Here is a 17,057-nt window from a genome sequence, read left to right as displayed (position 1 = left end):
ATGGATGACTGAGAATCTTCACAGACACATTCTATATGTTAAAGCATAACGGATGCTATTTTATATAGTCACAAACAGACTTCTTTTCATTTGTTTACACACTCGGAAGTCCTGCAATCAGCATAATCCTGCGTCCTGTGGTGGTACAGAATGTGAAAAACTGCTGGCCGGCAAAAAATTGCAGCGCATTAGCATACAAACACCATCAATTCTTCAAGCGAGTGACACAAAGTTTCCTGGAGATGAATATACTGCTGCCAAAACCGCGGTACAAAATGTGACTTGATGTATTGTAGTGAAAGCCAGAGGAGTTTTGTGGTGTGCGCTACCTCTGCATCCAACTTGACAGCCTTGGCAGTCTTCAAGTTGGCTGAGTGTTTCTGTGGAGAAAAGAGAGTGGCATTAATCAGGGGATTATAAACCATTGTATCATTGAAACATTCATGAGGAGGGGTTGGTGCGATACTCACTCCGGGTCTCGGAAGAGATAAATAAGGTCTTTTGTCTCCTAGGAGGAGAGAGAGTTATTGTGATTAACAGAACATGAGCTCACAAGCAAAAAAAAAAAACAAAAACATAAAATAATCATATGTTTTATGCTTTAACTAAATAATTCAGAGAAACACCCTGTTGTTATGCCTCTTTGAGTGACTGTGTGGATGGCAATTATGGTTATTCAGTAATTATAGTAAGGAAATTGTTTGCTTTCATCGCTGCCCACCTTTGACACGTTTTTATTTCGCATCATAAACACGAGCAGCGTGGTTCATTTGGATTGACTGCAGGGACGATAAAATCTTTGTCATGTTCGCGAGGGGAAAATTAGGAGGAATAATAAAAACAGAACAGTAAAAGACCTCTGACAATATCAACGTAGCATTTAAACGCAGCGTTTTGGTTTCACGGGAGCACAATGGTGTGATGGATGTCACACTTTTTTTTTCGCCTACTGAGCTTCACTTCAAAAATATTTACTGGATTTCATGTCAAAGTCACATTCTTGAGGGCAACCACACCTTGGAACGGTGCCAGACGTGCAGCGTGTGAAAGCACAAGGTTGACAGCACTCAAATCCAACTCGGAGCCGACAAATGCACAATACGTTCAAATAAACAGAGTGTATCTCCATGTTGTTTTTTTTCCCGCCTCGGTCTTTATCAGTGAGGATACGAACAGCTGAGATTGTAAAGAGCGTCTGTCCATGACTTGGACACTTCAGGTTACTGGCACAATGATGAATAGAGAGAGGCAGAACAGGAGGAATGAATACACGAGTGTTCAATGGCATTGACGTTATTCCTTTTTTACAAAATACTTCCCACGGTCTGTGATGATTAATTTTTAAAAGAAAGATTCAACTTTAACTTCCATTAATGCTACCGAAATGCTCAGGGCCAAAATGATTCATCAAGGTTCTATCAGAGAATTAGATTCTTTCAGGCTAAGAAAACCACAGACGGCAACATCTGCTTGCATTCGCTTCTCCTCGACTTTCTCACGTGTGTGCCGGCTCTCCTGCGACAACTAACGCCAACATGTGTCTCGATTTATTCAGAGCTTTTAAATGTGACAATATCTTCATTGAGAAGACGTAGTGTAGAAGGCTGTGAAAGAATCAGTGTGCTCCGATCCCATTTCGTCCACTCGATGCTCTCGAGCTGAAAAGCACCTGAAACGCTGTTTTCGTATCCGTGAAGCGATCTTACCTCGCCTGCCCTCAAAGACGTCGTTGATCTCTCTCAGCAGCAGAGCCATGTCGCAGAGCTGGGACTCCCAAGCCTCGCAGAACACCTCCAGGTTCTCCTTGGCGATCTTACTGGACGGGTGGAGGGCCAGCGTCTGGGCTGCTGAGATGATCTGAGCAAGACGTGGTGGAATAATTTGTATTTTTGTTGCAAGTGGGAGACAAAGAAACTAAATGTTTTGCAATTCTCACAGTGGTGATTTTTTTAGTTTCAAGGGCCTGTATTCATGAATTTTGCTTGAAATTATATGCCCGAAAACCTGTTTGACAAAATCAAGGGATTCAGGTTGGTGCAGTTCAGCATATGTTCAGCAATATGTTTCGAAGATATCTGGCAATGTCTGATATCTGCAATCAATTCTGAACTCTTGACTCAACCAATTTCAGGAAACTGAATTAGACAAATATATAAATTAAAAAAAAAACAGAACATAAGAGCACAGGCACCCCATGTCCATCCCCTACAGTGTAGTATTTAATAGCCAATTACCCTCTGGGCCACCCTTGCATTACTTTAGGTAGACTCAGGGAGATATCGCCAACACCGCCACGTACACCACCGTTATTGATTGGCTGACCTTTGAACTTAGGAGCGGAGTCATTACTGCAGTGTCATGCAGGGCCTGACATTAGCGCCGCAGGACGGGAACATTCTACATTGCTGGATAATTACTGGCATGGATGGTTTCCAAGAGCAAACATAATTAGATCTGGGATGGGGGAACTAGGTGGACAGCATGTTCTCAGCCATTTTGAATGGATGGCAGGTGTGGGAGGGAGACGGAGGAGAGACGGGAAGTAAATTGTCTATCTTACCTCCGCGATGAATCTAAAGAGAATATTGCTCATGTTTGATTTTACTGCTGAACCACCGTGTGAAGAGTTTGACCTCACTGACATACAATAAAAGCGTTGAGGGGAATAAAATGGGTTTCGAGTTTAATTAAAGTCAACCCGGATGACTTTCCAGACTGCTCCCGTCTCCGGTTTGCTGCCACTTACACATCAAGTCAATGGGGCATGATATTAATGCTACCTTGAAAACAATCATCTGTACAGATAACGTTTAGAGAGTTTGTGTTACCTGTGGACCGATGACGTGGAAGGTCTCCTCAGCGTGAATGCAGGTGATCTCTAGTGGCTCCGTCCCCGACACGTGGCACAACAGCCGACATGTCTGGAGGGAAACGTGGACGGAAGAAAAATGAACAGGGAAATTGCTGAATGTATATACAACTTTAACCCTTTATGGGGCAAGTGACCATATTTGGTAACTTCCTTCAATATGTCGGCCCTGTGCCTCTCCTTGGGGTTGAAGAACCATGTGCCCTTTGATTTAGTTTTCGTATTAGTGCCGATATCACCACCCCAAGAAAAACGTCCCTAAACAAATGTTCCAGCACTTTATAAACGCTTTGTTAGTGGTTTGCATTGAACTCACTTTGGTTTATTTTTTGAGATTGGTGCCAAAACCACGACCCCAAGATGTGTGTGACTGAATTTGCTTGGTACTTTTTTTGTGTTTTCCTATATGGTGTTTTTTTTTTTCTTTTTTTTTGCCATTTTTTTTTTAAAGTCTCAAAAATATCTTGAAATATCCTTCAATAACACCCTAGTGTTGTTCATTTTCAAGTACTTCCTATGCCCTGTAAAGGGTTAAAACAATTTGACCCTCATAGACAAAAACACAATCATTTGCCCAAATTACCAAATTTATGTGAGGATTGTCATGGAAACAAAGTAATATTTTAAGAAAAAAACAAACCCTCAGTCTCATGCAATGTCCATTTCCAAAATACAATATAACTGTTGTTTGTTAGGGTCATGAGTAAAAACATGAGAGAGCCTGAATGATATACTTCTGCTTCCTGTTTGCGTAACAAAATCACATGCTGGCTTTTTCATTCCGCTGATGTTTTCCACATCTCAAGTGGTTCGTGCCATTTTGCATCAATGACTGCATTGATGTCAACATATTTGCACCTCATCACTGTGTAATCTAAAGCCAGTTTATTTAGTTATTTTATCAGTAAAGACACAAGACATACAGACACACTAGCATCCATCCAAGCAACAAATTCAACTAGGTCTCAGCCTTCTACAAGCCTTCCCCTGCTCCCGATGCCTCCTGACCCCACCTACCTCCACCAGCTGCTCCTTCTGCTCGGTGAGCGTGCGCGAATACTCGGCAACTGCCTCCAGGTTTCCTTCGGCACCTGCAGCTTTGAGGGCCCTCAGAGGCAACTGCTCCCCGTGAACTTTCAGCAGGTCTGAAGCACGGCCAACCGCCGCCTTATGGAGCTGCGGGAGGAATCGGAGATTGAGTAGCGGACATAAGAAGGTAGGTGTTGAAATCACAAGAGAGGCGAAAGGTGAGTGACAGGCACGAATTAGGGAGGATTTTAAAGAAGCTGAGATGAGAGGTGACACGCTCGGTTGACGGCGGGAGCAGGTGAGCGGAAGTGATGCGAGAAAGGAAAGCGGGGAACATGCTGCAGAGGCGAGCGGCTAATGAGACACATGTCTGTCTGCTTCTGTAACCGACTCGTGTGTTCTGACTCCGAGACCTGCTCACCTCACGTCTGAGGTCACCGACGCTCTGGCATGTCTTCAGGATGGACAGCTCCATGTCCTCTGTGGGCTCTTTGGCATGAACAGACTGCTGCTCCGATGAGAAGAGAACAAGAGAGTTAAAAAAAAAATGAGGCCCACACACGAAGCAGTATCTGGAAGAATACGACAACGCACTGGAAAAGCACTGGAATGAAAATGCACCTCAGTGCCTTAACAGTAAGTTTCTCATGATCACATTTGTGATCCATTATGGTCGTAATATGCACAAAGAGTAAGGCATTTCAGCAGGCAATTTTATGTAATCAAAACAAAATGACTTCAACCAATTATATCATTTAAATACTGCACACCAATTTTCTAAATTTCAGAGTAGGTGGAATAAAAAAAGCAGCCAAAACAAACATGTGTTCTGCTGAACTTGCCACAATAACAATCGAGAGGACAGACTGAACCAGTGCAGAACACCCAAGAAATATTTGCAAACTCAGAAGCTTTTCTCTCCGATTTCAAAACACTGCAGTGTTCTGGTCTTTTCAAGTCTCCGCATGACCTTCAATCGCGAGGCCCTAGATGAGACGCTACTGTACAATTATGCAGCAGCAGCAGCAGCGGCGGCAGCAGCAGCCTTCTCCGTGCACTCGGAATGCGCTGGAAAGTTTACAATGAGAAGCTGCAACATAATGACTTGTGTTTCGTAAGTCCATCAATTTTGAAGGCCAAGGAGACTGTGCTGAATGGCAAAGCAACACTACGTGATGTTTCTTCTCTTGGCTGAGCAAGCCTTGGTAAAAAACAGTTATTCAGGTGGGTCAATATGCTCTGTTGTTCCAGGAGAGATGTGTGAAAAGAAAGTGAGGAGGCAATGTGAATGAGAAAGTAAGCTGGAGGGGGTGGAGGGGGGGTTGAGTCTTCATGTGTGTGGTTCTGTCTTGTATGACTTGCCGCCTGCTGAACATGCCTCACAGGAGACACACAAGAGAAATACATAAAAGCACTGCAACTAATTTTCTTTATCAATTACTCCGTAGATTGCTTTCTTGATCAGTCGATAAGCCTATCAAATGTGGAATGAAAAGTGAAAATTTAGCTGTTTCAATTCACGAGAGGTCAGAATAATTTCATAAATTTGCTTGTAATGTCCGATTAATGCGAAGGTGTTCAATTTATTGCCATATATGACAAACACAAACAGCCTTCTGTCACATTTGAGAAGCTGAAACTGGAGGATTTGTGGCATTTTTCCAGACAAAAATGACTGATTACCGTAATTTCCGGACTATGAGCTGCTACTTTTTTCACACGCTTTGAACACTGCGGCTTAAACAATGATGCGGCTAATTTATGGATTCTTACGAATTTGCCTCGAGACGAAAGTGACATTGAGAGACTGAGGAAGTGTGTGACGAACTACTTCTGAGGCTGTTCAATTCCGACACTGAAGAAGACGACTTTAGTGGTTTTAGTGCGCAGGAGGAAGAAGAAGATAGCGATCAATGACTTTTCCTGGTAGGTGACGGTATTTTTTTTTTTTTTAATCAACCGTGTTACAGGCACTGTTCAGAAAAAAGCATTTACGTATTTGTGTATGTTACCGGTACGTATTAATTAAAAGTAAAAAAAAATTTTCTGTGTAAATATCTCATGTTACAACGTGGACACCTGCGGCTTATGAACAAGTGCGGCCTATATATGTATATATGTACTAAAAATAATTTAGTGGGGGGCTGCAAGGTGGCTCGGTGGTTAGCATCGTTGCCTCGCAGCAAGAAGGTCGCCGGTTCGCGTCCCGGTTAGGACACCCGGGATCTTTCTGTGTGGAGTTTGCATGTTCTCCTCAGGGTCTCTGGCTTCCTCCCACACAGTCCAAAAACATGTTGAGGTTAATTGGTGATTCTAAATGTCCGTAGTGAGTGTGCTTGGTTGTCTGTCTCTAAGTGTAGCCCTGTGATAGACTGGTGACCTGTCCAGGGTGTCCCCTGCCTTCACCCTAAGTCAGCTGGGATAGACTCCAGCCCCCCGTGACCCTAGTGAGGATTCAGCGGTGTATAGATAATGGATGGATGGAAGTTAGTGGGTCCGGTGTATCAGAAATATTACATTTCACTTCACAGTACCAACTCCCCATCATCGTACGCTGACTACATTCACTCAGTCCACATCTCTGCATCTTGAATAAATTAGTTTTTCACTTTTTTTTAAAATTACCCCAACAACTATACAAGCACCTTCCAGATGTAAAACTATATTAGATATTCTTCATATGGTAGCATATGTTTTTTTTTTAAAAAAAAAAAAAAGCACCTTCCAGATGTAAAACTATATTAGATATTCTTCATATGGTAGCATATGTTTTTTTTTTAAAAAAAAGAATATTCCTCTAGGAATATGTGCATCTGTGTTAGTCTGCCTGCTGGTGCCAACATACCGCTTCGACCCAGGCGTGCACCAGCTGCTGAGTGTCCTGGCGCGCCAGCTGGCACAGACCGAGGATGGCCTGACGCTGCTCGTGGCTGGTGTAGGCCGAATCAGTGAAGTCCTCTGTCCGCTCGACCAGGGCCTCCAGCTGGCCGGCCACGCTCTGCGGTGACAGAGAGTACAGGTTCTCCCGCAGGCACTCCACACTGGACTGCAGGAGAGAAGGGGAGGGGAGGGAGAGGAGGGAAATAGGTTGGGAATTAATGGTGTGAGTTTGAAGGAGCATTTGAAGGGTAGATTGAGGAAGCAACACACAGACAAATAAGCAAGAGATGCACAGTTTTGCTAACAGACATCTCGAAGGGAAAAAAATCAATTTGCTCTCTTATTATCTTCGTGCGCCTGATCTCATCATTAAACCGCAAGAACTGCAGAATAAGGGTTCAGTCTGAGACCCACCTTGTGCCATCAAAAGGTGCACGATAAATCCTGCAAACAGCGTCTCAAGCACACGAACATAAAAGCTAATGCGTTTTCTTCTGTTTTATCCGTGTTTTCTCTTTTTTCTTCCCCCCCAACAAAGACCAGTTTTCAAGAGAAGTAATGGCTTATGCGTTGCAAGATGACCAGTTTACATAAGCTTTTAGTAACCCCCTGCCACTAAAAGCTGCCGAACCATTTATTAAAAGCAACAAGCAACTCCAGTCCTTTCATTAAAATACTTTCTTCTTCTGTTCTCTCAAAGGAAAAGCCCCCCCACCCTCCTCGAAATGCTTTTACAAGTGTTAATTTCTTCTCATCTGCCAGCGTATGGGGAGGAGAGAGAAGATTAGTAAGTGTGACGTAGGTTTAACGGTGATTCACACAACCGTGTTAACCGAATTATAAAATGAGTAGGTCTGCTTCTCTGTGTTGAGTCACATTCGAAGCTACAACAAACGCATTCAGTGTAAAAAACGTTAATTCGGCAACCACAAATCAACACTTGAACTGAGGATTTCTGATCAAAACTGTGATCTTTCTTAATAATAAGGTTTGACTGTGTTGGAGCAGTTAAAAAAAAAGTCTTGATGCTTCTCACAAGAGAGGATTATCACTGAAGTCGGTGGGCCAACACGCGTCAGACGAGCCTCGCTAATGTGCAACCTTTAAAGTGATATTTATCAACTTTAATTTCTAAACCTACCTTGAAATCTTTGATGCCATTGTAGATGCTGGCAGTGAGGATCTTGTTCTCCCCGCAGCTCCGTGCCTCGGTGACTATCTCGATGACCTGCTCCAGGGCACAGCGCATTCGGTGGAACACGGCGTCTTTGTTGATTCGCGCCGACTCACAATCTGGGTGCCTGAGGCAAGTCTTTGGAAGGAATTCGATGTGAAATGTCAAAGCTAGTACCCTTTCAACTTCTATCCCTTTTAATGTTTTTCAAACATCGTTTTTTTTTTTTGTTCATTATTTTTTAATGTTTAATGATAATGTGACTTCGACTATTCGAGTATTGCCATTGATCAAAGCGTGTCGGAAACCTTGAAGTTAAAGAAACCTGAGAAGGCCTTAAATCTTTAAGCTGGACATAATCCGTAAGCCTTGCCCGGAGGTCCAGTGTTGGTGCACCCAGCAGTTTACCTTGGAGGCTGTGAGGAGCATCATGGTGCATTTCTCCAAAACTGCTCTGGCTGCTGCCATCCGGGCTTTCTTCTTTTCATCCTTCAAGTCCTACAGCACGAATACACACACATACACCAGATGGTAATGGGTAGCTTTACTTAAGTTACAACTTCTTAGAGCTCTAAGGATGTCCAAGGGACACTGAGGCTCCAAAAGTATTCAACAAATCTCTTTCATGCTGGTATGAAGGGAGATCCAAATATATTCCTATCTAAGTTTACTCACATGAAACTTCATAGGTTAACTGTCATCCAACAGAAAGTGATGCCACCAGAATAGAAAAAGAAGATACGCAGCGTATGACCCGCTGCATTCCCCTCCATGTATTCAACACCGAAATAGACAGCTTGAATTATGTAGATACAGGATTTGGAAAAGGCAGCTGAATCAACTCCACTCCGGGCACTTCGCCATAGATTACAAAGACGATGTGATTATCTGTCATTATTTTTGCCTCTGTGCTCGCCTGGCTTCAATAGATGAAGATGGTAGATTTTCTAAAGTGATGTGTACTTGTGCATGCGTGTGCATGGGAGTGCATGAGTGGGAGTGACAAAAAAAAAAAAGATAAAGAAAACAGGGTGGCAAATGAGGAGAGAGAGAGAGAGAGAGCATTAGCGGCAACGAGGAGCGTCAGAGAGAGACGTGATGTGTGTGTCAAAACACGAGCCCAGATGAAACTCAGAAAGAGGGATGATGGTCGATCCTCCCTCCCTGTCGAGATATCGCAGCCGTTGCACTTTACGTCAGTTTCTGCCGGCAAAGTGCTTTAGCTGCAGAGGCAGAATGTATGCATCAAAGTGGGATTAGCAGTCTTTGACAGTACAGAGTTAGAAGTTGGACTTGAAGCTTTGAGAGAGAGAAAAAAAAAAAGTTTTGTTTTGCAAATTTGCTACACTATAGCTGATATACCGCAGGGAGGATGGATTGCCCCGAAAGCATAGGTCAGTATATATCAACACTGAATTGTGATGGATTCAGTCTTTGAGGAATATGAGTCATGAGTGAACCTGTGCATTGCTTTACTGGACTGAGATGTGAGCTAGAAGGATGAAAACACACAGAAAAGAAATCAGGAAACTTTGCAGAAACAAAGGGAGACAGAAGAAGAAGTAGTTGCTTTGTAACTGATGTTTTTTTTTTTGGAAGTGTGAATATTTGACGATTGAATTATTGATTTGTTCTGCACATGGGTAGTGTAGGCACTGCAGGTTTCACAGTTTAATTCCACCACCTGCTTTCACATCCAGAATATCATGTTTGCAAAATCCCTGCTTGGTAGATTACATCAACATAAATAAACAAAGTGTGGCAGAAATGTAGAGACTCATTACTGCATCTTCATAAACCACCCGACACATTTGCAGCTTTTCATTTCCTTAAAGCGAGTTGATGATTTCAACGTAGTCAAAGGAAGAAAACTAGCGAGTGTTTCTTTGCATGTTACTCACGTTCTGCCGGTCTCCTGTGAGGTGAGCAAACTCCACCATCTCGTTGCCAAACTGGCTGAAAATCTGTACAAATTCCTGGAAGGTGCTGACTCTTTCCAGATGGTCGAGGGTTACCAGAACCTGACAAGAGCGAGAAGATCAAAGCGTTGCTGTGAATGACCACATGTGTTTTTGCGATTCCTTCTCTAAACCGTAACAGTGTATTTCTGATTGCAGGAAAGAACACATGATAGAGTGAGTGAAAGTTACTGGACTAGTGCTGTGTGACACGTTGTGATTCAGATTCTTGTTTCTGTTATTGCAGTACTTTTCTGGTGCAGCATCAGTGGTTCGGAAATTAGATCAGTGATAGCCTAAATAAAACCTAACCTGCATTTAAGTGAAGAGTAGTCCGTGCACGTAGCTGCCAGTTTAGCTGCTGCGGGTATGTTCGCTGGCACCGCGAACGCCGCAGCTTTCATCCGTGCCACAGAAAGAGGAGGAAGAGATGTAATTGTGTTTGCCAGTAATGGAGAACAGGGAGATGTCGACTGTCTGTCCAAACGAGGCTAACCAGTCATGATTAGGCCCCCTGTTTCCATTCTTGGCTCGGTCTGCAGCTACATCCATATCACACTGTCTGGCTAAGAGCATAGCCAGGTACGATAGCGAGAGCGAGGGAGAGAGAGAAAGAGTCTCTGTGTTTTTCTGTGGTTCGCTAAATGTGCTGCTTCCCTTCAATTACCTCCAGAGTACTCCTTCAGAGAGCCAGTGCTTATCTATTAGGAAATAAAGGACTCGGGATGGAGTTTGCAATGTGTGTGTGTGTGTGTGTGTGTGTGTGTGTGTGTGTGTGTGTGTGTTTGTGCAACAAAGCAAGAGAGCTCATGTGTGTGGTTCAAGGTAGTGCCATCTCACCTTGTTGCGTGATGTAATGATCTGTTTGATGACGATGCGGTCGGCCAGGACGAGGACTTTGGTGACAGAAGAGAGGAGCAGGCGGGCAGCCTTCACCATCCCCGTCCTGTCGCTGAACACCGTGACACGTCCGTCTGACGGGGACGGCGCTGCTGATCCCACGTCCGTCAGCTGGGCGATGGCATCACCTGCAAAGAGAGAGGAGAGCAGGGCGCAGTTCAGCAAGATGGATAAACTGCTGCAATGCTGTTTCATAGTAGCTTAATGCAGGTCTATAATATATTCATGAATTGGGGTTTAGCAGTTTTTCTTCTAAAACAGAAATTGTTTTTGTCTGATGATCAGAAAACCGATCGGGTATCAGTTTTTTTTTTTCCAAATTTAAAATTTGTGCAAAGCTTTCCCAGTGCACGAAGCTCATTTGGAATAATTTCAAAGTGGTAAACTAAAGCAGAACTTCTTAACTGTGAGTCAACACTTCTACCTCTATTACAACAACTGAGAGTCAGATTGGGAAGCTGTGGTTCCCACTCATCTCAGTTAGAGAGACGGAGATGCAGTTTCTACAGAAGCAAGAGCTCGGTTTGAAAAAAGCCACGGAAACAGACTTTATTGGACTTGAAGACTTTCTGGCTAATTGTCAGTATTCTCCTAGTCGTGGAAGCACACCCAAAAACATGCCAGAGGGTTTTCATATCCCATCTGGACTGGGAGCGTCTTGGGATCCCCTCAGAAAGATCTGCAGGATGGCTGCCGGGCAGAAACACCTCGAGGGCCGCTTTGCTTTTGCCTGCTGTCACCGAGGTCTGGACCCAGATAGAGGGCCAAATATGAAAGGTTGGACGGTCGGCTAATAATGTCTTAAATGCCAACTTAGCTGGTTCGGACTACGCTTTGGAATGTTTTTTTCCACGTACCACTCTTCACCTCTGGGGTACATATCGTCCTGGACAGAACGAAGCACAGCATCACTATATTCAGCACAGTGGCACGACAGCTATGCCAGCCTTACATAAACACAACTGGCGTGCTCTGTGGGAGCCACTTTTAGGGTAAAAACCTATTCAAGCACAGTTGGCAAACATGCCAAAGCAGATTTATATATATAAACAAAATATGTCTTCCTACATGTTTGCAAATGACGTACGGAGCCACTTACTAACACGAGTTTACTTCTTTTCAAACCTGCTCATACTCCCCACAAAAACCGAAAATGCCCCGCTGTCAAGAGAAGAACTGAGTTAAGAACAAGAGAGAGGAGAAGGAGAGAAATCCTCAGTAAAAGACGGAGCTGGGAGAAGTGGGGGAAGGGGAGATAGGTCGCTATCAGGTCATGCTGCTTGGCTGTCTATTTGGTTTGGCTGGTCCTTTAAAAGAAGCAGCGCTGACAAACTGATTGCATCCGACAGGCTGCTTTTCAGTGCCAGCTCTGCTAACCAGTTAAAACATTGAGGTCTGGCTCACAAAGAATGCTGCACAGCCCCCATGGCACTACCAGGGTGGAAAGCAGAGGCCTGTGCCAACTCTACCCTCTCTATTCGCAGAATACAAACTGTGTGAAGTATGGATTTTCATCATCTTTAATGGAAAACAAAGCAACCCCAATGGATCCATAATTGGATTGTGCTTTGTATCTTCTGTTCAGTGTAAAGAACTGTTTTGTACTACATAAAAATAAAAGAAATAATTGTAGCAGGTGCAGTGAATTCTATTTTTTTCTGAATGATTGATTTATTATTCATAGGCGAACACTTTAAAGGCTAATCTCTGATGTGCTGGTATAGTGCTGGCAACCAGGCAGTGCATATTACTGGTTGTTAGTTTAGTTTGTTCATCTCAAACTATATATACATATATATATAAATACAGAATAAGCAATGTATATATAATACATAAGCATGATTGAGAATCCAGGTACAATACTCAATAAAAGAAAAGAAAAGCAGAAAAGAAACTGATCTAAACATAATCATGCACATACACATGTATGTCAACTTATATCGAGTTTGAGAAGAAACAGAATGAAGCAAAAGCTGATCTAGTTCTGTCCCTTCTTTACAGTGTCAAAAAAACAAACTAATGGACAAAAGAACATCCATCCATTTTCTATACACCGCTTAATCCTCACTAGGGTCGTGGGTGGGCTGGAGTCTATCCCAGCTGACTTAGGGTGAAGGCAGGGGACACCCTGGACAGGTCACCAGTCTATCACAGGTCTACACTTAGAGACAGACAACCAAGCACACTCACATTCACACCTACGGACAATTTTAGAATCACCAATTAACCTCAACATGTTTTTGGACTGTGTGGGAGGAAGCCGGAGAACCCGGAGAGAACCCACGCTGCACGGGGAGAACATGCAAACTCCACGCAGAAAGATTCCGGTGCCCCCACCGGGACGCGAACCGGCAACCTTCTTGCTGCTACCAACTGCACCACCCTGCAGCCCCACTAAAATAAACAAAAATCATCATGGAAGCAATGCCACCAAACAACATCCCTTGTAACCTCATCATACAATATCCACATAAAATGAAGGACCACAAGCAGCTATGTTCACAGTTCTTAATCCACTACCTCTATGAACAGCATGTACATACAATATGTATGGTTTTAAATAGTCTAACACTCACATATGACGACTACTCCTTCAGCCTGAGCTGCAGTTTGTGTTTAGTGCTACTGAACATGTCAACAGAGCTAAACTAAGACGGTGAACATTTATCCAAGCCGCACATAAGCCTGTTAACATTTAGTTTAACGTGTCACAGCAAAGCCTCACAGAGCCGCCAACAATGCTGCGGACTTGTTTCTGTATCATCCACGAGTAGAAACTAAAAACAAATCCTTGACTCTCCAACACTGTGGCAAACCTATTGCGATTAATTAAATTCCACATTTAGCTCCATCATTAAACGCTCACAAGCCGTATCTGCTATGAATTCATCTTGATCCCACCTCCCACCTTTGACATCTTTTAACTCTGAGGCAGCAAGACAAAGTGAGATCGAAAGCATGCGAATGTGAGAATGACACCGAGAGCCTGAGTGAAATAGACGGAGACAGAGATCCGGCATAGATTGCCTTCACTGACCTGCCTCATTGGATCTCTCCACCGCTCCGATGATGGGTAGCATCTAATTAAACTAGTGCTTTCAGCCTGCTTTTATTTCATTCATTATAGCACACAAGGCTGAAGCCTGCCTGATTAAACTCTCCCTGCGGCTAGGTATTAGAGAAATGTCAATCCTTCGCTAACTAGCCCCTCTCTCTCTCTCTCCAGGAGACTTAAAGAAAAAAAATCTAAAAAGACTTTCTTTATCATCCTTCAAGATGTCTCCATCATTTTTTTTTTTTTTTTTAAACGGTCAGAGACCAGACAATACGTTTTTTTTTTTAAATCAGAGAACAATTGTGCAGTGTCTGTCAGGAAAAAGTGCAAAGGAAAACTGTGAAAACACCTCCCAGAGAGGAAAGTAAGAACTGGAATATATTAGTCATAATGAGCAACTCACATCCACGCATTTGCACACACACAAACACTTTTCTTGGCTCACCTACACACACACACACACACACACACACATTCACATTTTCTCATCAGTCTATTCTCCTCCTCCCACCAGCACTCTCTTTGTCTGAGTTTTAGCCGTCTTTACAAATCAGCGCTGTGTGAGGATTAAACGCTTTGCTACACAAGCTGGTCCCCCTCCCCACACACCCCCCCAACATAAACCTATTATCACGGTGTTGTGTCTAAATTCTTATCCAGTGTGATATTGTTTCCGGTCTGCTCTGTGGAAGGCTAAATGAGGCCCTTGTTTTGTCTGATAAGAACTGAGTAGGCAGATATGAAGAAAAGTTACACCTCGCAAGTGGCGGCATCTATCTAACCGAGGAGCTGGAAGAAAGTTGGGACTGATAACGGGGCTGATGTGTGTCCTGAGCTTGTATTTTTAGACGGGAAAAACACCGCAAGACAGGCGGAGAAATAGTGATGGGAAAAGCTCATTTCTGACAAAGCCGTTACCGCTCCTTTCTCGGGTACAATAAAAGCCGACAGTCTCATTGGGGTGATCCACAGTTTCTTGTTTCACCGTTTCCTCAGCACATCTTTGTGTATCTCAGTTTTTAGCTTTACACCAGATAAATCCAAACAATTATCTGTTTCATTTCACAGGGCAAAGGAGCATCTTAGATATTCCCACCGGGAGAGAGAGAGGGGGGACAATGAGCTGGACAGGTTAAGTCCACCGCTGCATGTTTTAGAAGTGGTAGAAAAATGGAAGAGATACAAAATAAACTCCACACAGACAAGCCCAGCCAAGCAGCCAGTTCTAAACTCTGCAAATAAATCAGGGGTCCTGACCTCAGGGTGAGAAATATTTCACTAAGAATCCAAGAGCCTGATGTATAAAGTCTCCAAAAGCCTTATATCAGAATCCATTATGCAGTGCTTTCCAAGCCCACATAGACACATTCATTACCTCCCTCTACACAGCACCCCTGGGTGTAGCAGCACTTTTACCAGCTTCTTCTTCCAACCTAATAACAACAATGACTTTAGAGCACTCTCGAGGTCCTCTTGCGTAACACTGTTTGACAGCCGGGCTGTCCCGACTAATCGAAATGTGCTCAAATTTGATAACGCCGTGAAGCCTAAAGGTGATGCTTGATGCTTTATGAAACTGTCACTGTTTGTCTTAACAAAACACTGATGAGGAGCCAGTAGCTTATTGGCTGGACCAGCTCCCCCCCTTCGGTGGAAATTGCAGAACATCATAAAACCGACAAAAAAAAGATACAGCATCCAATAAGAAGCAGCCTTCAGGATAAAGAACCCTCACGTAGTCTTTTCTCAATGCACCCCTGACTCCTACAACAGAGGAACACTTGACAACGTGTCGAGTTCGAGTGCAGCGGTTCAGCGAAATGTCAGGTGCTAATGAGGTCCGGCCAAAGACGCCTACCTGCCCTGCGCGCCTCGAAGCACGCCTGACCCATCTCATCCTTCAGCTCTTGGTTCTCTGTGGCGATGGCCTCCCCGACGGCGACGAAACGTCCCACCGCCACGCTCACCGCCTGACCCACCCGGTGTATGGCTGCCAGGGTGCGCTCAGACTTCTTTGGCTTGTCTTTATGGTTGATCAGAGTGGTGATCTGCAGGAATGTGAGGAGAGAGAAAGAGACAGAGAGAGAGAGAGAGAGGAAAAAAAGGAAAGTGGGACATCTGTGTCAGAAAACAAATTTAGCTGAATTCAGAAAAAAAAATGGTGACTCATTATTAAATTGCATTCAACAAAGAAAAGATGATTTCTTTTAAGCCAAAACATGCTTCCAGGACATCCGTCTGTTGATTGAATTATTAGCAGGATTAATCATTGAAGCAATTAACTAACTATTAATAACTATTAAATAAGTCACCAATTATTATAATAACTGATATTTCTCTGACTCCAGCTTCTTAAACTTAAATATTTTCCTCCATGACAGTAGCCTGACTCACCAGATGCAGATTGCAGGTATAAGCCTAACCCCAGCTTGAACTCTTTCATCATCTATGTGGTACCATCTTTAAAATCCCCTCCAGTACGGGAAGCAACAACGATCTAGACTCTATACATTTTGGAATTGTTTCAATGATGCAATAAACCTCTAGCCTAGTAATTTTTTTTTGCTTTTTTTGGGTGAATGATCCATTTCACTGACAGTGCTCGCTTCCCTCCATGCAAACGTTCCATCAAAACAGTCCTCCCATCCCTGTTTTGAGCGAATATCATTGCTGCATTGTGTTCTTAGACGATTTTATAACTGGTTTAAAGAAATACAAACACACCAGAGCTTTTTCCTCCCTCTAGCAGAATGATACTAAGGTGCAGCCAGACTGTTCTCTGGCGCTACAGAATGGTCTGGCTATGCTAGACTACTGTGGAAACAGAATGATTATCTTTGGGCTGTGGACAAAACAAGTCATTTGATGCTGATCAACTTTTTTTTTTTTTACTATTTTATGGCATTTTAAAAAACCAAACAACTAATTGAGAACATACTCAACAGATGTATCATTAATGAATACAATCATTAATCTCATCCCCGTTGGATTCATTACTAATTTGTTGGATGTTTTATACTAATGGTCTGTAAATGTTCTCAAAGAAAAAAGCTCAAAAATGCCCATGACTACACATTAGTGATTTTTTGTGATGGAATGATATGATTAATGATTCATTCTCTTCTGTTGTCCCATCGATACCAACTCAACATTTATACCTGAGGGGAAGAGAAGACGGATAAATATACAGTC

At 43.2% G+C, this 17,057-nt stretch overlaps 1 protein-coding gene across 1 annotated transcript in view; it reads right to left on the bottom strand.

Annotated features, from left to right (window-relative positions):
- Positions 1-17,057, bottom strand: part of ctnnal1 (catenin (cadherin-associated protein), alpha-like 1) — a 60,174-nt gene that overhangs the window by 7,149 nt on the left and 35,968 nt on the right. The window contains exons 2-13 of the mRNA XM_008300212.1: positions 15,724-15,913; positions 10,751-10,938; positions 9,854-9,973; positions 8,361-8,450; positions 7,920-8,090; positions 6,744-6,944; positions 4,320-4,406; positions 3,887-4,045; positions 2,829-2,921; positions 1,707-1,857; positions 471-508; positions 330-380 (exon numbers count right to left, since the gene is read on the bottom strand). Of these exons, the coding sequence (XP_008298434.1) occupies positions 330-380; positions 471-508; positions 1,707-1,857; positions 2,829-2,921; positions 3,887-4,045; positions 4,320-4,406; positions 6,744-6,944; positions 7,920-8,090; positions 8,361-8,450; positions 9,854-9,973; positions 10,751-10,938; positions 15,724-15,913 (1,539 nt within the window). The remainder of the gene's footprint in view (positions 1-329; positions 381-470; positions 509-1,706; positions 1,858-2,828; positions 2,922-3,886; positions 4,046-4,319; positions 4,407-6,743; positions 6,945-7,919; positions 8,091-8,360; positions 8,451-9,853; positions 9,974-10,750; positions 10,939-15,723; positions 15,914-17,057) is intronic.

Source organism: Stegastes partitus, unplaced genomic scaffold, assembly GCF_000690725.1.
Source record: "Stegastes partitus isolate 25-593 unplaced genomic scaffold, Stegastes_partitus-1.0.2 Scaffold1511, whole genome shotgun sequence".
NCBI classification, from domain to species: Eukaryota; Metazoa; Chordata; class Actinopteri; family Pomacentridae; genus Stegastes; species Stegastes partitus.
Note: the sequence above shows the minus strand (reverse complement) of the source record. Positions and strands in the feature narration are given on the sequence as shown.